Below are 25,394 nucleotides of genomic sequence, written 5' to 3'. Positions count from 1 at the left end.
CGTTTGCAAGAAAACAATAAATATTACTTGGATGGGGTGAAGGCGGTTAATTCCCACAGGGAGTCTACTAGCCACCAAGCCAGGATGCGGGGAGGACGTAACACCCAGCTACTGTAATCCTCCTACCACCAGCATACAGACGATCTGCACCACCACCGCTACGCTACAGACTGAAGTACTATGGTGTTTAGACTTGGCAGTGAAACACCACTCGTCCAAGTCCAATGATGGCATAGGAGAGCTGTTTAGCATGATGTTCCCGGATTCCCAAATCGCCAAATCGTTCGCTTTGGCCAAAGACAAGACCAGCTACATGATCAAATTTGGCATCGCCCCCTATTTTAAGAAGCAACTGGTTGAAGCTATAAATCATGCCGGACCATACGTACTTATGTTTGATGAGAGTCTGAATGAATCGTCAAAGAAAAAACAAATGGACATACACATTCGTTTTTTGGAGGATGGCTGTGTCCGCTCGAGGTATTTTGGCTCACAATTTCTGGGACATGGAAGAGCTGAGGATCTGTTGCAGCACATCAAAGTAAGTTTATTTTTATATACTTGTTTTCAAGCATTGAGAACAGTTTAATAAGCTATCTTGTCATTTTTGCCTATTAGTTTGTCTTACAGTTTTATTGATCACTAGACAGGGTCCCTGCGGATCCTTAAAAAGTCTTAAAAGGTCTTAAATTCGATTTTTTTTATTTAAGGCCATAAAAAGCCTTAAAGTCTTATTTTTACTTATGAAAAGTCTTATTTTAACCTATGAAAGGTCTTAAATTTTAGATGACACTTTGACGTAGGCTATCTAAATTCTTTCCAAATGAAAACTATCTAATTAGCGTACGTATTATTTTTTATTATTCTATCTTTGTGGATTTGCTTGTTCACGTGACAATTCGCGTCATTTACGGCAGCGTATTAGCCTGCGTCTGTCTCCTGCACGCGAGAGAGGAGAGGAGAGGATAAGAGAACGAGTAAATGTCAGTTCAATAGTAAGTTCATTCTTTGTGCTTAGGATTGTCTATGGACTATGATGATATTGTAATAATTGTTTAAACTACGTACGAGGCACTGCGAGTGCGAGCTGACATCACGTTTGTCTCTCATGCTTGCTTTCACTGCCCCAAATGAGTTTTTGTCTTATTATATTAGAATATCACGAGCAAGAGTGCAGTTTTCCTGTGCACAATTGCAAATGTGCTATTTATTTTATACAACAGTTAAATTTACAATAAAGTTAACATTGTGTGTTACTTTTTAGACACAATAGTGTTTGTTTCCCCCTTTATTTCGCAGACGAGAATTTCATAATGAAATTAGTCCAACAGACAGCGATTTTTTTTTTTAACTGAAATCCGCGTTTTGAACGAATCATTTAATTCAATGAAATGAATCATCCGTTTGAACAAATCGGTTGAATAAATGACTCCAACAACTCGCTTATTAAGACAGTGACTTACTGCCACCTACTGGCGGGTTTAGTTTCATATTTAAAGTACCCTTTAATTAAAATGTTAAAATTATAAATCATTTCATATTTAAATATTGAATAGCTTTATTTATGCAATTGCAAATTAAGTGTAAATATAGTAATGCCAGTTCGGATGCCGCTTCTGTGTCACCTCTGCACTGCAAGGATGGATTTTAATTTAATTATTTAATTTGACAGTGGTACTGTGTTATTCTAATATAATTTAATTTTAATGTTTAAGAATTTGACATAAAAGGTGATGCATACCTCTAAATACGTTTAGAAATAATTTTTGATTCTGTATACAGTTTTACTGTCGGTCTGTATATTAAATGTGGTTTACTTAATCAATAAATGTTATTTAAACAAAACTTTCTTCTGTGTGATAATTCACAGGAATGTGTTGCTCAGCTCAACATGAGGCGGCTCCTCTCTGTGGGAATGGATGGCCCCAACGTAAACTTCAAGCTCCTCGATCTCCTTCAAAAGGAGCATACCGAGCTGTATGGAGGTGCTCAAGTCCTGATAGTTGGGAGCTGTGGACTTCACACTCTCCACAATGCCATGAAGGCAGGCTTTACAGCCTGGCAAATTGACAAGCTCCTGCATGCGCTCCATTTCCTCTTTCACAACGTTCCTGCCCGCAGAGAGGACTACACCATCACCACTGGGTCGTCCTGCTTTCCCCTCTCTTTCTGTGGCCACAGATGGGTAGAAAATGTGCCAGTTGCCGAGAGAGTCCTGGAAATTTGGCCTATGATTCAGAAATACATCAATGCTGCAGAGAATAAGAAGGTTCAAAAACCAAACACGGCCTCTTATGACGCCATCCTGGCAGCACAGGGGGATCCACTCTTAATCCCAAAGCTCCAATTCTTCCTCTCCATTGCAAGAAGTTTCAACCCCTTTCTCCAAAAATACCAGACAGATGAGCCTGTGTTGCCATTTTTGGCAAAAGATTTAACTCAGCTTCTCTTGGTGAGTATCACTGTAAAGGTTTTGATTAACTCATTTGAATGTAAACCTGTATTAATTGATGGAATAGCTTGGTAACTATCTGCTTGTTGTCATCATCAGAGTTTACTGAGGCGCTTCATCAGAAGGGAGCTCATTCAAGACCTAACCCCCCTGCAGCTCATGAAATTGGACATCTCTGATGAGAAGAACTGGATCTCCCTCAAAAGGGTAGACATAGGCTTGGGGGGTGAATCTTCCATCAAGGTAATTTCATTGTTGTTTATTTGTTTTACACAATCACACTAATTACACAATCACAATTGCATACAATTTGTTCACTATAAATATTTATGCTCATTAATATTATACAAACATTTCCTTTCAAAGAAAACATTGACATGGGTGTTCCTTAAATAAATAATTATTATATTAATTAATTATTAAATTAATAATGTTCCTTAATAGGCACTCCTGGGCAAACCAGGAACCAAGATAGGGGAACACTCCGTACTCAGCCTGAGAAGAGAGTGTTTGCAGAGTCTTATTCGAATCATAAAGAAACTGCAAGAAAGGTCCCCATTGAAATTCCCCATTGTCAGGCAGATTGCCTGCCTGGATCCCACAAAGATGGTCAAAGATCCAGAGTGGTGCATCGTACAGATGAAGGCATTAGTACAAACTTTCATCCAGGGACAGCAGCTGGCAGGTGGCATTGCAGCTGGTAAGAAAATATTGTACAGGGACAGTAGAGCTGGATAGGTTATTTAAATGGAGTAAGGACTTGTGCTCATTTGTGGTTTTCTGCCTTTTTAAGAGGTTTGAAAATGTCAATGATCAGTTGGTAATTTAGGCAAGACCTTTGTGTACCCAGGTTGAGAACCACTGCTTTAGATACTGTTGTGTATCTATGATGAACTGTATGTACTTTTGTTGAATGGATGATGACGCAGTTGACTGGTATGTATTTAAATTTTCCTTTCAATGTTGCAGGTGATGTCATCATTCAGCAGTTCACTTCCTTGCTCTCGGTTGTGGGCAGAGAAGAAGAGTTTGTTTCCTTCCAACCCCTGAGGCAGCGTCTGGATGTCTTTCTCCACTCCAAACTCTGCACGTCCCACCCTGACCTGCTCAAGTTCTGTCAAAGTGCTCTCCTCCTGTCCCATGGACAAGCCACAGTGGAGAGAGGCTTCTCAGTTAATAAGGAGGTAGAAACATGCAACCTTCGCGAGGAATCTCTTGAAGCCCTCAGGTTAATCTGCGATAAAGTAATTGTCTGTGGTGGCGTTCTGAAAGTTCCTCTGACCACGGAGCTCTTGGCATCTGCTGCTTCAGCAAGGTCACAATACAGGCTGTACCTTGATAGTGAGCGGAAAAAAAGGAGAGTGCCACACAAGAGCTGAAGAGGAAAGCAGCAGAGAAAGAGCTGGAGGACCTCCGGAACCAGCGGCAGGTACTCGGTAGTGTGTGCCATTCACTTGAGAATGAAGCCGACAAGTGGGCAGAGATGGCTGAGGGAAAGGCAGGAACAAAGATGGCTGAGCTCAAAAAAGGACAAAAAAGCAGAACTTTGATCGAATTGATCGAAGAAAAGTCCGCACAGCTGAGGCACTTGTGATCCTGCCTTAGCAACTTTTATGTTTGTTGTTAATGTTTGTTGTTAATTCAATTCATTGTTTATTCTCTCTCTCTCTCTCTCTCTCTCTGTGTTGAACAGTGCTTGGCTTGTCCAGTGTTGAAGTTATTTGTTTCAACTCCCTCCCAGTGTTGAAAGTTGAAATTAAGTTATAATTGCCTCATTAAAGATATTTCTGGAAAGATATATCATGTCTTTATTTGTCACTTTACTTAACACTGCTACAGTTTAAGTTTGAAGCCGTGTTGGTAGTAAAAATATTTTGATGGTAGTAAAATAGGTGGTAAAAAGGTAGTAAATTCAATTTAAGAATCTCTGTATAAACCCTGATGGCTTTAGGAAGAATAGCAGCACAAGTATGGGCATTTTAGATCTTGTAGAGAAAATATATGATGCTTTTGAAAGAAAAGAAGCCGGTGTTGGGGTCTTTCTCGATCTTTCAAAAGCATTTGACACGATTGATTTTCAAATTCTACTTGGAAAATTGTCGCACTACGGGGTCAGGGGTGTGGCTCTCCAGTGGTTCAGTGACTATGTTTATGGAAGACGGCAATATGTGACCATAAATGGTATTGATTCCGGATTGGAAAATATAGTATTTGGGGTTCCCCAGGGATCTATTCTGGGGCCTCTTTTGTTCATTGTTTATATTAACGATTTTGTACATTGTTCCTGTGACGTTCATAAAATACTCTTTGCTGATGACACAAATCTGTTTGTATCCCACAAAAATCTTAATCATCTTGAAAAACTCTTAAATGACAGACTAACAGAAATAGATACTTGGTTTAAATGTAATAAACTATCGCTAAACATTAGCAAAACCTTTTATATTGTTTTTCGATCAAGTAGTCATAAGTAGCCTGGGAAAACCCAGACCACTCTCAGTTGTAACTGAGTAAGGGTCTGGCAAAGCTCCATAGACAATTCATTTCCACAGGGGCGTCACCAACGGACGTCGGATAGATCTAAAACCAATCAGAGCGATGAATGACATGACGTATGCAGAGCGACGGAGAAACATCTCGAGACTCAGCAATTCTCTGTTTGTGTTAACGAAAATCACTATTTTAAATCGCTTGAAACAGACGCGATAGCTGATTCGAACGAGTGATGTTGTGATGTTCCACGGCGGCATCCATCTTGTAATGTACAAAATCTGCGTCACCGTCTCTGCTCTGTCGTCATCGTGTAAAGCCCGCCCCAACGTTTCTGATTGGTGCCGCGATTTCGACGGATTGGAAATGGGTTTCAATGGGCTCTTTGCCAGACCCACTTGCAGAGCAAATCTAAATTTGCCGAAAGTGGTCTGGGTTTTCCCAGGCTAAGTCATAAGTACAGTGATTGTGACATTAACTTAAATATAGATGGTAGAGCTATCCAAAGAGTGGACGCAATAAAATTTCTTGGAATACATATAGATCAATTCATAAACTTTAAAGAACATATTAATGAGCTGGTTAAAAAACTATCTAAAATTGTGGGTTTGTTCTTGAAAGTAAGACATGTGCTCCTTTTGGAGGTGCTTTTCTCCCTATATAGGACTCTGTTTGAGTCACATTTGATTTATTGTAATATTATTTGGAATAATACTTACCCTACTTACACTGAGAAACTGTTGATATTACAAAAGAAAGCCATAAGAGCTATTTCATGGTCCACACGTAACTCTCCTACAAATGCTCTCTTCCATAAACATGGACTACTGAAGCTTCCTGAATGTCATTTTTATCATAATGCATGTGCAATGTACAATGTTGTCAACAGGTTAAACATTCGATTGTGTGAGCTCATTCCATTATATACATCTTCTCATACACACCATACTAGACACAAGCTGCTCCTAAAAGGTAAATGTAGGAACTTAACAAGTGCTAGGTTTAGTGTATGTTACAGTAGTCCACAATTATGGAATGAGCTGGATACTAATTTAAAACAATATGCTTCATTATCTAGATTTAAAAAGAAACTAAAGCAACAACTACTGGAGAGATATAAACCCGAGGGATTTGCGGCTGAGAGTTAAACCCCTTTCTCTTGGTACATGGATAATTTCTAATTGAGGTACAAAGGTATCGTAACTGTAATTTTTTTTTTTTTTTATCTGCTTAAGGTAACTGTATTTTAAATATCTACAATTTAAAGAATGGTTGTCCTGGCATCTGAAGTTGGACCGCTCACATAATCCTTACCAGGTGGATGGGGAGGTGTTGGTGGTGGGATGGACCCCTAATTATAAGCTATTGCTTCTTGGTAGTGCATTTTTTTTCACAATAAACACAATTGTTTTTCCTGATCAGTTGGTTAGGTGACATGAACCGTGGTGAGTACTATAGTAGTAGTCTTTGGCTGCTGAAAAGTAATATGTAACTTGTCACCCTTGTTATGTTGGTACTTCCAACATGTAGCGACATATGCAATGTGTGAAATTGTGAAAAAAAAAAAAAAAGATTAATACACATTAACAGGGACACGCAATAATTGCTTGTCTAAGGTGCACCGTTCCTTCCCTGACACCCACGGCTTCCACAGTAGATCACAGCACACACTGGGACACGTCGTCAGCACGATTAGACAGTCGATCGCCACACTAACACGACGCCAAAACGATCAGACTCTTCTCTCTCTCTCCACTCCAACTCTGAGGGCTTTATCCATGCAACTAATTAGCAGCAACCAGCCGCAGCTGCGAAATCAATACATGCAGCTGATTAACAGCGACCAGCTGCAGCTGCGAGATTGACGTCACAGCACCGGCACATACCTAGAGAGAGAACAGGAAAAAAACAACAGGGACCACAAATACTAACCCCCACAACACAGGACCTTACGGGACGTAACAACTGCATTTTTTGTTAAAATGGAGCAAGAATTAATCATTTTTAATTTTTAATTTTATCTTTTATGTTTTACTGGAGATGGTGGGGATGTTTTATCCCCGCCGCCGCCGGGTGATGTATCTCCGGCTTGGTCAAGACCGTGCCCAGGTAAGGTTAACTGGTTTGCTGCATCCCAATTCAGACGTTGCGTCCTAAATTGCTCGAGTAGCTACACTTTAAAATGTACATAAGTATTGGGTGTACTTGAGTAATGTAATGATACTTATGAAAATACAAAATACACATAAAGATGTTTAAATGTTCACTTATAGGCTACCTTACGAAGATGCGATTTTTGTGGAGTTTATTCTCTTGATCTTGGTGATCTTATTTAGGCATGTTTCCAGCGTGTTTTGTTTTAACGCAGTTGAAGCATCAAATCCAAAACAATAAATAAATAAACTGAAATATACCTCTTTTTTGTAACAATCCTGCAACGGTAGCTACTCCCGCTCACCTTCGGATGCATGCAGTTAGCAACAATTCCTTAATATTGTGACAATAAATTGTGCTCGTTTCATTTTCAAAATAACCTGTGGTTGACTAAGCAAGTACATTCGTTAAGTATTCACATACAAATGTGAAGTCATGAGGGGTTTTTCTCTCACACAGGACAGCAACATTACAAAAACATGGTATTTTACAATATGATGCATTGTTGTATAGTAAAGTACTCAACAGAAAAGCACTTTAAATATAACAACCTTCAACATATTCCGAATTAAAATGCAACATACACATAGCGCAATATATAATATTAATGGTAGTATTAATGCAACAACATCATATCTAAAAATGACAAGGAGCTAATGCAGGTAACTTTAGTTTTCCTCTTTATATATTAAGTACATTCAGTACATGTATGCAATAGGCCTATAACACTTGTACATAAGTAAGGTTTTAAATATAACTAGTAATATTTCTCCAATGTGCCATTAATACTTACTAAAAGTAGTTAACTAAACGTGTCACGATATCTTCCAACATTTACTTTGGCATAACTCTAAACCATTTCTCTTTTGTTTGTTTCCCTTAATCAGACCAGACCCCTGTATTGCAGGATAAACCTGAGCGTGCCAGTGCTAGACAGGTTTTTTAATGACTCTGATACACGGCCTGATTTTCGGCTGAGCAGGGAGGCCCTGAGAGTGCTGCTGGACCTGTTGAGAAGTGAACGGCAACACGGATGGGGTTCCACAATAGAGACCTTGGTATTTCTTTTCTGGCTGGCGTGTGGTACATCATACAGGGTCATCTCCGAAGTGTTTGACATGCCTCGTTCCACTGTCCACCGCATTGTCCACCGGGTTGCTGAGGAGGTGGTGGCCATTCGCCATCAAGTCATTCACCTCCCGAACACCCCAGAAGACCTGGAGGCAGTTTGCCGTGGGTTTGCAGGGCTGGCCAGACACAGAGCTTTCTTGAAAGCTGCAGGAGCAATTGACGGCTGCCATGTCCACATCAAGCCTCCAAGCGGCCCTGATAGTCAGTGCTACAGGAACAGGAAACTGTTCCCATCCATCATCCTGCAGGCTGTTTGTGACCATCAGGGCCGCTTCATTGACACCTACGTGGGCTGGCCTGGGTCAGTACATGACGCACGAGTGCTCCGGTACAGCCCACTGTACAGGAGGTCAATGTACCCTCCTCCAGAGCACTTTATCCTCGCAGATGGAGGGTACCCATGTCTCCGACACCCACTCCCCCTCATCACTCCCTACAAGAGGCCAGTACCAGGTGTGGGAGCCCAGCGCTTTATCTTCATCATTCCATCATTTCATCATTCACTTCATCATTCCATCGCTCCATTATAGAAAATACATAAACTTAATTAACTACTTTTTTCCAGACCATATCATTTTTTGTTTTGTTTTTTTCATTTCAGGTCACCACAGCCTGTGCCATCCTCCACAACATCTGCCTTGGGGTTGGAGGGGGAGCATGTTTTGGAGACAGTCAGTGGTGCTCCCTGGCGACACTAGCTGACTACAGAGGTGTATGCCCTGGAGGAGGTTCCCATTGACCATGACTATTTATAACAGGCAAGTCAGAGAACTGTAAAGCTGTAATGCCCAAGACCCAAAAATGAATGTCCATAGAATGTTGAAATATTTTACACTGATTTGAGGATGTGAGTTAATTTATTTTATTCTTCTCTTTTTGAAATGATCTTAGTGAGATGGCAGCCGTCGATTTGAGTCAGCCCTGCAAACCTGTTGTTAGACAATACAGTGGACAGTGGAAATATGCAGTCAAACACTTTGGAGACCATCCCAGATGATGTCCCACCGGCAGAGAGGCCTTACCAGGGTCTCTATTGTGGAGCCCAACCCGGTCCAGCAGCACATCAGGGTCTCCCTGCTCAGCTGAATTGTTGTTTTATGATTTGTTGATTTAAATTATGTTGTCAATAGTTTTAAAACTTATTTATCTATATCATTTATTTTAATTTTCAAATGTTATTACAAAAAATTGTATTTAAGTTTTTGTTTCAAATTGCACCTGTCATTAAAAAAAAAAACTATGTCCAGAACTATTCCGTTTTATTTCATATCCCAACACATGAAGTTGTTAAACAATAAACAATGCACAGAAATGGAGCAAAAATAATCTTTATTATCTCATAAATAAATAAACTGTACAAAAACTTATTTTTCTCATGTAATATGAAATAAAATACCTCATTTAATTGAACTTAGATTACAAAAATAAACTGTACAGAACTTAAATTTCCTCTTATAAAAGAATGAAAAAAAAAACCCCACTACTTCTCCACCATTCGCTCAAGAAGAGCAAACAGCCTGTCCATCCTCTCCCTGCTCTCTTGAGCTCTCCTCTCCTCTGCAGTGCCATGTCCTCTCTGATCAAATTTAGCATCTCCTCGTCATAATCCCGCTTTCTCCGTGGTGCTGGTGGTCCTACTGGTGGTGCTGGTGGTCCTGCTGGTGGTGGTGGTGGTGGTGGTCCTGCTGGTGCTGGTGGTCCTTCTGGTGGTCCTGCTGATGGTGCTGCCCCTGGCTCCTCCTCACCGTGGGCACCCACTGCTGAACTCGGCCCTGGTCTGCCCTCAGGGATTGAGGCAATGAGTGCCTCTGTCCCAACACCTCATCCATGAGGACAAACCAGGGTCAAGTTTCAGCAGTGGGTTTCCCACTCACACCCTCACCTGTCCCAGGACACTTGCAATCCTAAGGCAGAGCAAATTAACCATGGCTTGTTAACAACAGCAGCACAATACATTTCAACAAATATGTGTGTATTAACTTTCTTACTTTGTATTTTTTCTTTAAGTTGTCCCTTTTTTTTTTTTTGCCAGCATGGGAGTTGCCATACCCAGCAAACCCATTTTGTCAAAAATTGCTCTAAAAAGCAGAAAAGGGTGCTTATGAAAAATATTAACACAGGGGTGCAATCTCATAATAATAATAATAATAATAATAATAATAATACATTTTATTTATTTGGCGCCTTTCAGGGCACTCAAGGTCGCCTTACAAGAAGGTACATTAAAACAAATTAAAAACTAACTATGTTAAAACTAGGATAAAACATGTATACATCATACATCAGTTAAATACATACACATCAGTTACAAGAATATAGGAGGATAATGCAGTAGGCTATCACACACAGTGAGTAGGCTTGTCTAAACAGATGAGTTTTTAGTGAAGATTGGAAGTGTGTGAGAGAATCGGAGTTGCGGAGGTCAGGGGGGAGAGTGTTCCAAAGCTGGGGAGCACAGCGACTGAAGGCCCTACTCCCCATAGTGATGAGGCGGGCGGGAGGGACAATGAGATGGAGAGAGGAGGAGGAGCGGAGAGAGCGGACTGGTGTGGCAATATGAACTAGGTCAGTCAGGTATGAAGGGGTAAGGTTATGAATGGCTTTGAAAGTGAGGAGCAGGATATTGTAGTGGATACGGTGTGAGATGGGGAGCCAGTGAAGCTGTTGAAGGACTGGGGGTGATGTGCTTTATGGAGGGTGTGTGAGTGATGATGCGTGCGGCAGAGTTCGTAACAAGTTGGAGTTTGTGGAGGGTTTTTTAAGGAAGACCAAAAAGGAGAGAATTACAGTAATCAATTCGAGAAGTGACAAGGCTATGAACAAGAACGGCAGTGGAGTGAGGACTGAGAGCAGGGCGAAGACGGTGGATGTTTCTGAGGTGGAAGTAAGCTGAGCGAGTGATGTTATTGATGTGTGCAGTGAAGCTGAGGGTGCTATCTAGGATGACACCCAGACTCTTTACCTGAGGGGAGGGGGAAATGGAAGATCCATCAACGAAAATAGAGAAATTGTTTATTTTACTTAAGGTAGATTTTGTGCCAGTGAGTAGAAGTTCAGTTTTATTACTGTTAAGTTTAAGAAAGTTTGTGGTGCACCAGGACTTTATTTCATGAAGGCAGTTGATTAGGGAGGATGGTGGGAGTATGCTGTTGGGTTTACTAGAGATGTAGAGCTGGGTGTCATCCACATAGCAATGAAAATGAATGTTATGTTTCCTGAAGATGTGACCGAGGGGGAGAAGATATATCAGAAAAAGTATGGGGCCAAGGACAGAACCCTGCGGAACACCAGTGGTGACAGGGAAGGGATGAGAGATGAAGGACTTTAGCTGAATAAAATGGGAGCGGTCAAAAAAGTTAGGAACGGAACCAGGTAAGGGGAGTGCCAGTGATGCCAATGGAGGAAAGTCTGTCCAGAAGGATAGACTGTGAGATGGTGTCAAAGGCTGCACTGAGATCAAGCAGAATGAGGATGGTTAGTGAACCGGAGTCAGCAGAAAGGAGGAGGTCATTAGTGATTTTAAGAAGGGCCGTTTCGGTACTATGGAGAGAGCGAAAGCCAGATTGGAAAATTTCATAAAGATTATTGGAGGAAAGGTGACTGTGAAGTTGAGCAGCAACGTTTTTTTCAAGAAGTTTGGAAATGAATGGAAGGTTCGAGATGGGGCGGAAGTTATTAAGGTCAGTGGGATCAGAGCCGGGTTTCTTGAGTATGGGAGTAACAACAGCAGTTTTCAGAGAAGGGGGTACAGTACCAGAGATGAGGGAGGCATGAATAATATTAGTGATGAGAGGGGAAAGAGCGGGAACGGACGCTCTGACAAGAGAAGAGGGGAGAGGGTCTAATTGGCAGGAGGAGGTTTTTGATTTCTGGATGAGGGTAGAAATCTGGATTACAGAGGGAGGGGTAAATGTTGATAATAGATGGGTTGGATTGAATGAGAGTGTGATGGGTGAACTTGGGACTGATGGACGAAGTTGCTGATGAATGTGTTGAATTTTTGTGGTGAAAAAAGATGCGAGTTTGTTGCAAAAGTCAGAAGAATAGAGATGGAATGGAAGTGAATCAGGGGGTTTTGTGATGTTGGAAATGAGAGAGAAGAGAGCCTTTGAATTACCTTCATTGGAGCTGATTAACCGGGAGTAGTAGGTAGTTTGGGCTTTGGAGATGGAGTCTTTGTATTGGAGGATGTGAGTTGAGTACATGTCTTTGTGTATGGTGAGTCCCGTTTTCCTGTAAAGTCTTTCCAGCCGGCGGCCTATTGCTTTTTGTTTTCTGAGAGTGGGAGTGAACCAAGGTGATGTGTGAATAAAGGTGACCGATCGAGTTTTGAGTGGAGCCAGAGTGGTAAGAATATTTTGTGTATTATAGTATGTGAGAAACTCATCTGTTGTAGAAAGGCTATCTACACTGGGAAGGTTATTGATATGAGTTATGAGATTGTCCAGGTTGATGTCCTTGATTTTACGGAAATGAATAGTACGCGGTGGGTTAGATTTAGTGAAAAACAGATTGACATTAAATGAAAGAAGCAGATGATCAGTGTAAGGGAGGTGGTCAGTTTTGCAGTCCATCGGTGTTAATCCTGAGCAGGATTTCCCTCAGGTAATTTCCCCCGATATCTCCCGATATCCCTGAAGGGGGCCAGCTCATAGAATCAGGTCTCTCGACTGAGGTCGTGGAGACCATAGCTCCCTCCACGAAAAGACTTTATGCAATTAAATGGAAACTGTTCTCTTCCTGGTGTGTAGAACACAATTTTAATCTGCCCTGTTGGTTCAGTACTTGATTTTCTGCAAGAACAGTTCTCTGTTGGATTATGCCCATCCACCTTGAAGGTGTCTGTGGCGGCTATATCGGCCTACCACTCTCCTCTGGGTGGTATGTCTCTGGGGAGAGATCCTCTCATTGTTCGTTTTCTCAGTGGCACACTGAGGCTTAGGCCTGCACTGCGCACTAGAGCACCGCCTTGGGATCTGGCCGTTGTTTTGGAAGGCCTGGCTTTGGCTCTCTTTGAGCCTATTGAAGAGGTTTCAGAAAAGTTCCTTACACTAAAAACTTGATTTCTCATTGCTATTTCTTCCATCAAAAGAATTGGAGATTTGCAAGCCTTGTCAGTTGCTCCGTCGTGCCTGGATTTTGCTCCTGGCACGGTGAAAGCCTTTCTTCACCCCAGGCCAGGGTATATCCCTAAGGTCCCCATTAATGTTTTGGGTCCTATAGCGCTGCAGGCCTTTTGTCCTCCACCTTTTATCTCGCCAGATCAGGAAAAGCTAAATCTACTGTGCCCTGTTAGTGCTTTGGATACCTATGTTCACAGAGCTGCCCTTTGGCGTAATTCAGATTAATTGTTTGTCTGTTTTGGGTCACCCAGAAAAGGTTACCCTGCTTCCAAGCAGATAATGAGCAAGTGGATAGTCGAGGCTATATCACTTGCTTATGAAGCGGTAGGTCAGCCTTCACCAGGTCAGGCTGTCCGGGCCCACTCTACTAGGAGTATGGCTGCCTCTAAGGCTCTAATTTCAGTAGTTTCACTTCATGACATTTGTAATGTGGCAGGCTGATCCTCACCGCATACATTTGTCCGTTTTTATGACTTGGACCTAGACTCCACTCCAGGGTCTAGGGTGCTTGTTTCTTAGTGTGTGACAGGGTCTTCATCCAGAACAGGCATTTGTCATATGGCGTCGTGGGTATAGGGTTTCCACCGCGTCTCAAACGCAGCTCGAGTTCCCTTGAAAGGGAACGTCCCAGGTTACGTATGTAACCCTGGTTCCCTTAGAGAGGGAATGAGACGCTGCGTTGCTTTGCCATACTCCCTGCATGCCTGTGATCGACTTGCTTCGGCTTTTCAGAAGCTGTCGCGGCCTGTTTTCAGGGGTGCTTTATAGCTTCCTGGTCGATGACGTCACCCGCCTATGACGTCTCATCTTTCCATTAGACTGATTATACACATGCTTCAAGACGCAATCACGCAGGGCATTCCCACCGTGTCTCAACGCAGCGTCTCGTTCCCTCTCAGGGAACCAGAGTTACATACATAACCTGAGACGTTTTCCTCCCTCTTTTCTTTTTCTTTCGTTAAAACATCTGTTTTATCTATTATTGCTCATGAGTCATGCAACTGAAAATCTTCAAGTGTAATGTAACTAGTGTTGTCACGATACTAGGATTTCTAACTTCGATACGATACCTTGAAAAATATCGATATTCGATTCTATTTTCGATACCACAGAGAAGAAAACTACCACAATATTAAGGGGGTATTTTTTTTATTTAAAGCTAAATATAACAAGTCTAGAACATGACAATGAGGTATATTTTACGTAAACAAAAATGTCCTGAGGTAGTGCACTTGTTCAAAAGCCTCTCAGATTGCCATACATTCAAAAACCAATAAAGTGCAAGTTAAAAAAAAGTGCAATCTTTTGTATTTCCAAGTCAAATCCAATCGCTGTCAAGCAAAAACAAAATCAGTGCAATCTTATGCATCAAATAACAAATTAGTAAACAAAGTAATTTAATGGAATCTGTTGCTGCAGTTATATGCAGATTTTCTCTACAGAGGTGAGTGAGATTGACACCCATTACTGTATACTACAGTTGTTTTGCAACTTTCAGATTTTGAGCTAGGAACACCAGCATGTCAATGTGCTCCTCTGTAAGTCGTGCCTAGGGTTGCCACTTTCAGTGTGGCAAAATAACGGACACCCATTCACGGCTTATTGATTTGATACAGGACGCATCATCTTACTTGTAAATACGAGATTATTCCGTATTTTAAGGGATGGGTGGCAACCCTAGTCGTGCCCTTCTTGCACTGCAAATGAGCCCTGATGTACTAAATACACGCTCTGAAGCTGAACTTGAAGCAGAGATGCACAGATACTTCTTAGCAAACTGGGGAAGGTGAGGTAAAGTTGTCTCATGTGTCCTCCACCATGTGAGTGGGTCCTCTTCTGCACTTATTTCAGGCATCTTTTCATATACTGAAAACTCATTTTTGAGTTCCGTTTCTGCACCCTCACCTTTTCTGGATGATGAACCCTCTTTATGTTCACTGTCCCATACCCCCAACCCCCTTGCTGGTTGCTGCTTGTCATCTGGAAATGATGTTTGCTGACTTTGGCCCCCTGCTTATAGCAAATTGACACTGACCATGAGATTCGGTTTAACCTCCTCTCTTAAGGTTACAAAACTATCCTTGAACCTTGGGTCAAGAAATGTGGCTGTGTTTAATATCAGCTGCAGATGTGTGTTCTCATATCTTTGTCAGAGTTCTTCTCTGATGTTGTCTTTAAGTTGACGTTTTAGGTTGCTGTCACCTTCCTCAACTGTCAAAGTAGACTGCAGAGAGAGTGGTGTGTTTTTCACCACTAAGGGCATCCGTGAAAGAGCTGACGGGGCTCAATACCTCTTTTAGAGTCTCAAGAACTGTAATATCTGAATCTTTGGGCATGAAGTGCCATCAGCTAGAACTGAACAGACAGCTTGCTGCTGTTCTAGAAATCTCTCCACCATTTCATAAGCTGAGTCCCAGCGTGTGGGCTCATCATGGATCATTCTGTGTTCAGGCAGTTCCAAATCTTTCTTTTTTTTCAGCTGTCGCAACATCTTTGGTGACCTGCTGAAGACAGACACTGTCTTTCTCAACCTCGACAGAAATCCAGACACACGGTCTATATCCAGGCCCTTGTTAATGGCAAGGTGCAAGTTATGCCCAAAGCAGGGGACCCATGAGAAGTCATGCTGAAATGCTTTCTTGTTTGCTGAAGCATTATCAGTGGTGATACCAGCCATGTATGACATGTCCAGCTTCCATGCTTCTTGTATCATCTCTTCCAATGCTTCCCTCAAGCATTCTGCTGTGTGCTCAGTGTTGAGCCCAATAGACCCTTTTACAGCCCACGTGATCAAATAGTTGCGTGCGCATTTTGGCAACGGAAGTGGTGTTGTTTTCCACTGGTTCTAACGTGTTAGCAACTCCAAAAGTTTATCAAAACGGTTTCCCAGCATCAAAATGTCTGGTTGTTGCGTTTACGGTTGCACTAATCGATATTCCACCAAGGGGCTTAAGTTTTACAGGATTCCGACAGGATCACGGCCGTTTCAGAAGAACCGGCAGTGCCTGTGGCTGCTGGTGATTAAACGTGTTGATTGGAGCGAGGACATAATAAAAAAGCTCGCGTCTGAAGCGCCCACTTGACACGTTGCTGATTCTTGCCATACTTCCATTGCCAATATGCGCGCGCATACGTTGCTACGTCATCATTGTGTACAAACAGTAAAAGGGTCTATACAGCCCAAACACCAGCTCTGCGTGTCCTAGGTTTCAGTAGCCGCGTTTCCATTACAGATTTGCGCAAATGTTTTGCGCTATTATCTAAATATCGATAAAAAAACTTTTGCGAAATGACGGCGTTTCCATTAACCGATGTTACTATGCGACTAAAACGTCCTTTTTTCTCTCGCGATAAGTCATTCCAAAAATCACGGCAACGGACATTGGTTTATAATATCACAGCCACCGCATTATACATTATTATTATTAATGGAAGGAGACGTACACGTGTGTTATCCAAGCATTAATGGCAGGGAAAGACCCTTATACCTTATACGATATATAAGGAGTTTCTGGGTGTTTCCCCTCATTTCTGCTCTGAGGTTTTGATTGTGACATTTCTTTGAGGTTTAGAATCCAGTATTCCTATAGGCTAATTATTGTTTATTTTATGAATTTAATAAATAACTCTGTCTCCTATTCCGATCCATGTAGGCTACTTTTGTGTCCATTCGTTTTTCCTTTTTAAACCCGTAGGCCTAATTGAAAAGCGAAAAATGAACGGTTGTATTTTTAAAACGCAAAGTTGAACACCAAAAGTTTAATTTGAACTGGCTACACCAACTGCTGCGCAAAAAAGAAAATATCGACGAATTTTCAGATTTTTGTTTAATGACTTTTTGCCCCTTTATTAAACATGTAAAATATACACAAATTAATATGAAAACAAGGCCAAATTAGAACCTGGAATTGATCATTTCCCGCAGTGCTGAATGAGAAGAGCCAATATTAAACTATTGTTTTCTAAGTCGGCTAAGATCTCCATCTCCGCTGTTCAGATGCACTTTTACTGCACCCACACACCGGACGCGAATAGCGCGTCAGGCGCGAGTGATTTCAATGTTAAGTCAATGCAAAGACGCGTTACACGCGTTTTACGCGCGTAACGCGTCTTTGCATTGACTTAACATTGAAATGACTCGCGCCTGACGCGCTATTCGCGTCCGGTGTGAACGCACCATTAGAGAGAAATGCACCTTTCATACGGATTACTTAATCAGAACAAAATGTATTAGCTTTCGATTCGAATTTGTTCGATTTAAAGTGGAAGCCTAGGCTATATTTTGTTTCAGTTCTCGTGCTCCAGTTCACGGAGATCATGAAACGCGCCTGATTGTTTTATTTTATTTTACAAAAGCACAACGTTTTCTTGTTATTGTTTAAACAAATAAAAGTAGTTACAAATAATGTATTATTATTTTCTGTATGACCAGAAATGATAGAGTAGGCTATTTTAAATTGTTGCACTGTTGATAGGAAAAAGTGTTCGCGCGCGCGCCTCCGTGCCATCCAGTGCGCGTTCCACACTCCGCTCCGCAAACCATTGGATATGCGTCAAAATCTTGTGTTTATTTGTGATAATCTTAGTCCTGTATTATTATTGTCGGCCGTATTATGAATGACATTTGACGAATTGCTTTGTTCATTTTTTTTGGATAAAAGCGTCTTCTAAATAGGCTGTAGCCTAGTAATAATGATGATAATTATTATCATTTGCGTACACGGACCCCAAACACACCGCGTCTTCTAAGTCAGGTGACTGTAAATGCGCAAAAACTGTTTCCATTGCAGTTTTGCGAAATATTCCTTTTTCGAATTGCCTGAAAAACCACCTCATGCCAGCGTAAAAACTTTTTTGCGATAAAGGCGAGTTTTTGCGAAATTGACGTGTTTCCATTGGGCGTATTTTCAATTCGCAATTTCAATTTGCGCAATTTGAAGGGTAATGGAAACGCGGCTAGTGACAAATTGCAGAGTTACTGCCATGAACGTGGAAGTGGCCCTGCTTTTCCACAGATCAGTGCTGCATGAAAAAAAGGTTTTCCTTCCAAGATGGTTCATGACTATTTCTTTCATTTCGTTATATAGGGCTGGGATTTCGGTGTGCATGAAACAGTTCCGTGAAGGAAGGGCATATCTGTTGTTCAAATGTTCAAGAAGTTGTTTGAAGCCAGGTTTCTTAACAGTATACACAGGAACTTTATCCATGTGTGACGACGTGGTGGTTACACTCAGGGTTAGTTTAAAAAAAAAGTTTTAACCCTCTGGGGTCTAAGGTGTTTTTGGGGTCCTTGAGATGTTCTGACATGCCCTGACATTTGTGTTTTTTTCAGTTGCTTATAAACATATTAATGGCAAAGGTGTCATTACACTCTATTTATCACAAACTGGGCTACTATAATATGTGAGCAACATGCATGTACATGTTTGTATTTTTGAGAGAATAATGTTTATGCATGGTTATTCAAAAAACTAAAAATTTAAGTTTCTGGTCTAGCTAGATCCGGTGTGGTGTTGTAGTTTTAATAACATTACTAGTTGTTGCAAAAGCATGTGAAAAAAGCGACAAAGTTTGCTAGGCGTTAATCTCGCGATAAAATTTTTTACGCTGTTAAAATGGGTTTGCGTTAACGCCGTTAATAATTTGTCCAATAATTAGAATCTCTGTTTTTTCAGAATTTAGTACTAGGAAATCCAATTTTTTATATCAGCTATGCATTCCGTTAATTTTGTGAATTGGTAGGTTTCGTTAGGTTTTAAGAAATGTACAGCTGAGTATCGTCGGCATAACAGTGAAAGATAATTCCATGTTTCCTAATTATATCTCCTAATGGTAGTGAACAGCAGCGGTCCTAGTACTGAGCCTTGTGGTACGCCATACTGAACTTGTGATTGATAGGAAATCTCTTCATTTACTACAAACTGATAATGGTCAGATAAGTATGATTTAAACCACTGCAACTCCACTAATGCCAACATAATGTTCAAGTCTATTTAAATTTCAAGCTAATCAAATTTTCCCTCACGGAGACTACAATGCTCTCCCTGATGCAGTACTGTAGTAGACGGTTGCATAGTTATAATTTTGTCCCTGATATTATCGATCTTATAAGTGAAGAAGTTCATAAAGTCATTACTGCTGTGTTGCTTGAAAACTTCTGTGCTTGAAGCTTTCTTTTTTGTTAGTTTAGCCACTGTTTCAAATAAATACCTAGGATTATGTTTATTTGCTTCTAATAGGGTTGAAAAATAAACAGATCTAGCAGCTTTTATAGCCTCTCTGTATGCAATCGAGCTCTCCTTCCATGTGAAGAATAACACATTTTAAGAATCTATTTCAGATATGCTTCCTTACATAAACATAAACATAAACGGTGAAGAATACTGATTTTAGCATTTGAGGCATAGATGAAGACTAAGTCAAGCAATTCAGGTGTCTGACATTAGCTTTTGTCTTTATGCACTTCCTGACCATTAAGCTCCTACACACAGTTCACTGTCCGGTCTCGTTTGTTGGTTAAAGGACTACTTACCTTTAACCTCCTCCGTGTGATTCTCCTAGTATCTCCGTGTCTTAGGGATGGGGAAATTAAGCCTCATGAATCAATGAGGCTTTCCCCTGACTGCTCTGGGAAAAGATTCAAAGCTTTGAGAGTGTCGAGAACAGCGCCATCTGGTGCTTATTTAAAATAAAGCAGCCAGAAGCCTGTGTTAGAAGCGCTGTCAGATGAACCAACTACAACACACTTCATAGTTTTAATGTTATGTGTACAAATAAAAGCCTTACATGTTTGTGTTTGATTTGTTCATTAAATAAATTCATCTTCCTATTAAAGTGTGACAATAAAATATAATATAAGCTTATATGATTCAATAAGATTTAATGTAGGCCTACTCTCACACTCTCTCTCTCTATACACACACACGCACAATGAATAAGGACATTGTCTGATAGAATCATCTGTTATTAAATGTGCTTATGACACTTGGCAGTGATAGTGCCTATGTAACTGTAGGAATGACAGAAAGGTGATAACGTTTTTAATTATTTTTATTAAGAAATAAAAGCTGTTTCGCAGTGTTGGGGCTGAGTCTATTTCTCCTCTTAGACACTACTTCCCCAGCCTTAGAGAACACTCTTTCACATGGTACAGACTCAGAGGAGGCCGGGGTACAACGAAACTGTAATGCCAATGTATATAGATGAGGGTAGATATGTTTCTGCATTCTCCTATTTGCATTCTCCTATTTGTTTCTGTATGTTTGTCTCTGTAAGGTATTTATCCACTTCTACGATAGCATCAGAAGTGGCATTTGAGCTTTGCTCCACAGCACTGTCCAACAGAAGCCAAAGGTTTCCACCTTAGAAGTGTGAGGAGAATTTTTTTTTTTATTGGGAGTGACTGTACATGTACATTGACTGTGCTACTCTGTCTGCTTCTCTGTCCATCGACCCGAAGCGGGCTTGCCCAAGCAGACCGCTCCCCATCCGGTGGACGAAGCGTCCGTCAGGACCTCCACACGCCATGTCACGATGCCCAGAGTAACACCCGAGCTGAAAAGCTCTGGGTTCTTCCACGGAGTCAGAGCGCAGACGCAGCCGCGGGTGACCATAATGCGCCTGTGGCCGGAATACCACGCACTCGGAGGGACTCGCGCTTTCAGCCAGTGTTGAAGCGGTCTCATATGCAGCAGCCCCAGATGACACACAGAGGAAGCCGCTGCCATCCGTCCCAATAGCCTCTGAAACTCCTTCAGCGGGACGAGCCTGCCAGGTCTGAAGAGACCGAGAGAAGAGCCTCCGCGCGCTCGAGGGAGAGACGCGCTCTCATTCTCACCGAATCCAGGTGAACCCCCAAGAATGTGGTGGTCTGGCTCGGTGTGAGCACACTTTTCTGAACGTTCACCCTCAAACCGAGCATCTCTAAGTGCCGAAGGAGGGCTTCCACATGGCCGATCAGTGTCTCTTTCGACTGGGCGAGAACCAGCCAGTCGTCCAGGTAGTTCAAGACGCGCATAAAACGTTCGGGGAGCGAGGGCTAGTCCAAACGGAAGCACCGTGTATTGGTACACCGAATTCTCGAACGCAAACCTCAGGAATCACCTGTGGAGCTTTACTATCTGGATATGAAAGTACGCGTCCTTTAGATCCACTGAAGCGAACCAATCCCCGGGGCGAATTTGCGCCAGGATTTGCTTCAGAGTAGTCATCCTGAAGGCACGCTTGTGGAGCGCTCTGTTGACGGGTCTCAGATCCAGTATGGGACGGAGACCTCCTCCCTTCTTCGGCACTACAAAGTAGCAGCTGTAGAAACCGCTCTCCCGCTCGCTCTGGGGAACCGGTTCTATCGCCTTTTTCTGGAACAAGTTGCACACTTCCTGCCTCAGCACATGAGCATTTTGGGGCAAAGTTAATGACTGGATTACGCCGAGGAAGCGGGGTGGTCTGCGTTTGAACTGAAGTGTGTACCCGTGTCGAATTACCTGTAACACCCACGGCGAAATGCCCAGAATAGCTTCCCAGGCCGCCTGAAAAGGACTCAGTGTGGGCCGATTTAAACCTGCGGTCATCGCTTACTCGATAGACACCTCACGCCCATGAGGTGCCTTTATAGTTACTTACCGTGACTCTGCACTGCTTGGGGGCAGGGCGGGTAACACAGTGTGCGGTGCAAGAGGGGAAAAAAAAAACGTTATTGAACATTTTAGTGCACATGAAACAACATTCACAACACAACTGCACATGTCGCTCGTGGAACATTGAGCGACTAAGTGCTGTAGCGTGCGGCACTTGGGAGCGGGGCCAACCTGGCGCTCTCTTCCCCTCTTGCCCGGGCAGTCAGGACGACTGCTTTGGCCTCGCTGGAGACCTGGCAACTTCCCTGCACGGGCCGTCCTCCTCTTACCCGCACCTTGCCACTGGCCGCCCCGGCCTCTGCGAGCCCCCGGCTCCGGACGGGGTGCTGTCTGCCGTCTAGCCGGTGCTGTTTGGTGGCGCGAGGCAGAAGACGAGCGAGAGCGAGGCTGCGGCGCCCTGCGAGGGATGACATGGCTCATCGCCTTAGCCTTCTTCTGAGTCTCCGAGTAACGCTTGGTGACTTTGTCTACGGCGTCTCCGAACAGGCCTGCTGGGGAGATCGGTGCATTTAGTAGCGTCTTCCTGTCAGCCTCCTGCATGTCCGACAGGGTGAGCCTTGGGGGGGGGGGGGGGGGGGGGGGTGGGGGTGGGGGGGGTTGGGGGGGGGGGGTGGGGGTGGGGGGGGTTGGGGGGGGGGTGAAAGGAGGTGTCTGGGAAACTCCCCGCTGTTGCACGAGCTTCATCCCGCCTGGCCTTGAGAGCTCGTAGGGACATGTCCGCGCAGTGCTCGCAGGACCCTCCATCCTTGAGGGCTGACTCAGCGTGGGCCAGCCCCATGCACGCAATGCAGAACAGGTGTGTGTCCGGGGGCACGATGGAGCCTGAGCACAGGTTGCAAAGGGTCGCCATCGGATGCAGAAGACAGAAAGGTATCTTCGGCGCTCCTTCGACGATGGCGAATATCCTAGTTTTTTAGTCGTAAGTAGTATCAGCTTTCTAGCACACAATTTGAGCGTGAAGAGAGAGATTCTGAGGAAATTGACGCTGCACTTGCATTACTACTGCAACGGTGTTTCAGTATTTGCATATTTTGCGTCAATTGGCCAGCTCCGCTTGCGTTAGCCTATAAGATTTCAGCGGAAGTGAAGTAGGAGAGCAGTTCCCATATATGACATCCGTAATGCCGAAGTTCCGTAGCCTTGATAGGGAACCACATGCGCAGTATAGGCATGTTGGGGTTTATGGCACAGTATCTTGTTGGAGCACCAGACTGGAAAAGAGAACCATTTCACACCATTAATGGGCTGAGTTGGAAAAAATGTTGCCCCTTCAAACTACTTTAAACTGTTCACATCTCCCCTTCCCCATAACAAAGCACATAGTGGCTACAGATACGTTTCCCCTCTCCCTAAAATAAAATACATGACTAGAGTTGTCTCTAGGGTTGCCAACTTCAGATAAAGAAAATAAATGACACTCAAAATATTTGTACTGTAGGCTACCTCACAGTGTAGCCTATGTCATTTCAGTGTCTGCAGTTAAGTATGTGTATAAAGGGGTTCTCTGTACATAAATAGCAAAACAATGTGTTTATGTCTATTAATTCTAAAAAGAATTCACGTTACACACAAACCATCATTCAAAATAACAGCGTTTATCTGAAATGGAAAGCTTTTGTAACATTATACACTACTGTTCAAAGTTAAGATTATTTTTTTTTTTTTAAGAAATTAAGAAAAGTAATAGCCTACTTTTATTCAGCAAGGATGCATTCAATTGATCTAACCCTAACCTGACAGTATAGACATTTATAATTTTACAAAAGCTTCCTATTTCTGAAAACTCAGAAACTTTCTATTCATCAAAGAATCTTGGAGGGAAAAAAACGGGTTTCTACATTGATAAAAATCAGAAATGTTTATTGAGCAGCTAATCAGCATATTATTCCCTCAGGTAGGTTGCATGTTTTCTTGCGTGGCTGGATGTTGGATTCAATAATCACATTGTTTGTATTCGCCAAAATGATTTGCCGAAATCAAAATAATGACATTGAAAGGGATTTGCCGTTAGCGCGAGTCCCGCTCGAAGTGGTTTTTGAAGCTGCAGTTTGCAAATCAAACAATGATTTATCCCAAAAGAATGATTTATATTATTATTGATTGGATGATAACATGTGTCGGTGATTATTCTCAAGTGTCGTGATCAGCACTGTTGCTGTATCAGTCTGTGGTTAGATCAATAAACGGGACAAGGGAGATCACGTACGGGACAAATCGATTATGCCCAAAATACGGGATGTCCCGGCTAGTACGGGACAGTTGGCAACCCTAGTTGTCTCCCCTCCCCAAGAACAAAGCACATAGCAGGGCTGGACTGGAACAAAAAAACTTATAGCTAACAGTCATTACAAAATATTACTTGTACACATAGACCTTTACTGAATTCGTATTACAATATAATACAAGTCCATGAAATGTACGCGTGTCCAGCTCAGCTACTGTGTTGGTTAGTTCGGTTCACGTTAAATACAACATAACGTTGTTTGCAACCAATCCATACATACCATAAGCTGATCCACCAGCATTCGTAGGCGTTGTAGACCTCTTCTTCTCCCTTGATTTTTGCGAATTTGTTGCAGACAATCGCAAAACATCTCTAAAACCCACGCAATCGACACAGTACACACACTTGCAGATGGCATCTTGGAAGTTTGTGATCAACACTTTGTCCAGGCGCAATAAAACAAAGGCATGCGTGACTCCATCTTTAAAAGATAACCAGGACTTGACTCTAGAGAGCAGTTTTAATAGGGAAAAACATGACCTCACTACTGTATTAATTTGTTGATAAGATTTTAGGGAGGAATCTAAAAGGAATCTCAAATTTCTTATTGTTGGTTTGATGGTGTTCATATAGCCAAGATTAAAGTTTACATTATAATTTTTAACTTGAGGCCCAAACACAATAACTTATGTTTTGCCATAATTTAAGCATACATTTTTTGAAGTTAGCCTAGATCTAATGTCCTCTAGACATGCAAACAATTTTCCAAGCCCTTTCATGTCTTTTTGCTTCAGAGGCAGATGTATTTGTGTATCGTCTGCATAAAAGTGACTGTGTGTTTATTTACCATTAGATGGCGGCAAAGACTGTCTTTATGAGTAAGTCAGTCAAAAGACTTTTAAATTGAAAGGACTGAAGCTTGTGAACACTGAGAAGCAAGACTATAGGCACGGGGAAACCCCTTAACTGTTAAAAAGACAAGATATCCCCTCGGACATTCAAACTGATTTTTTTAGTACGAATGTATGACTGACCTGAAGGAAAATGCTATATCTACTGTAAATGCAGGTACACTCGCTTACTCGATCTCTCACAATACTCTACTCTATAAGCTGCCATAACTTATAAGAACATAAGTTTATGTTGCTAAGAGTGGTTGCTAGGGGTCATAGACCTGTTTTATC

At 42.2% G+C, this 25,394-nt stretch overlaps 2 protein-coding genes across 2 annotated transcripts in view; one reads left to right on the top strand and one right to left on the bottom strand.

Moving 5' to 3' along the window:
- The window catches only part of LOC306998452 (uncharacterized protein), a 460,366-nt gene that overhangs the window by 203,240 nt on the left and 231,732 nt on the right, over window positions 1-25,394 (bottom strand). The gene's annotated exons all lie outside the window — the stretch shown is intronic.
- LOC306998545 (uncharacterized protein) lies at window positions 247-3,920 on the top strand. Its single transcript, XM_079612731.1, has 5 exons — window positions 247-541; window positions 1,871-2,452; window positions 2,552-2,695; window positions 2,897-3,152; window positions 3,422-3,920. The coding sequence occupies exons 1-5, from the start codon at window positions 251-253 to the stop codon at window positions 3,829-3,831; spliced, it is 1,683 nt and encodes a 560-aa protein (XP_079468857.1). The 5' UTR covers window positions 247-250; the 3' UTR covers window positions 3,832-3,920.

This window comes from Phoxinus phoxinus (assembly GCF_949152265.1).
Source record: "Phoxinus phoxinus genome assembly, chromosome: 5".
Classification (NCBI taxonomy): Eukaryota; Metazoa; Chordata; class Actinopteri; order Cypriniformes; family Leuciscidae; genus Phoxinus; species Phoxinus phoxinus.
The sequence above is the reverse complement of the archived record's forward strand: the minus strand, read 5'-3'. Positions and strand labels throughout refer to the sequence as shown.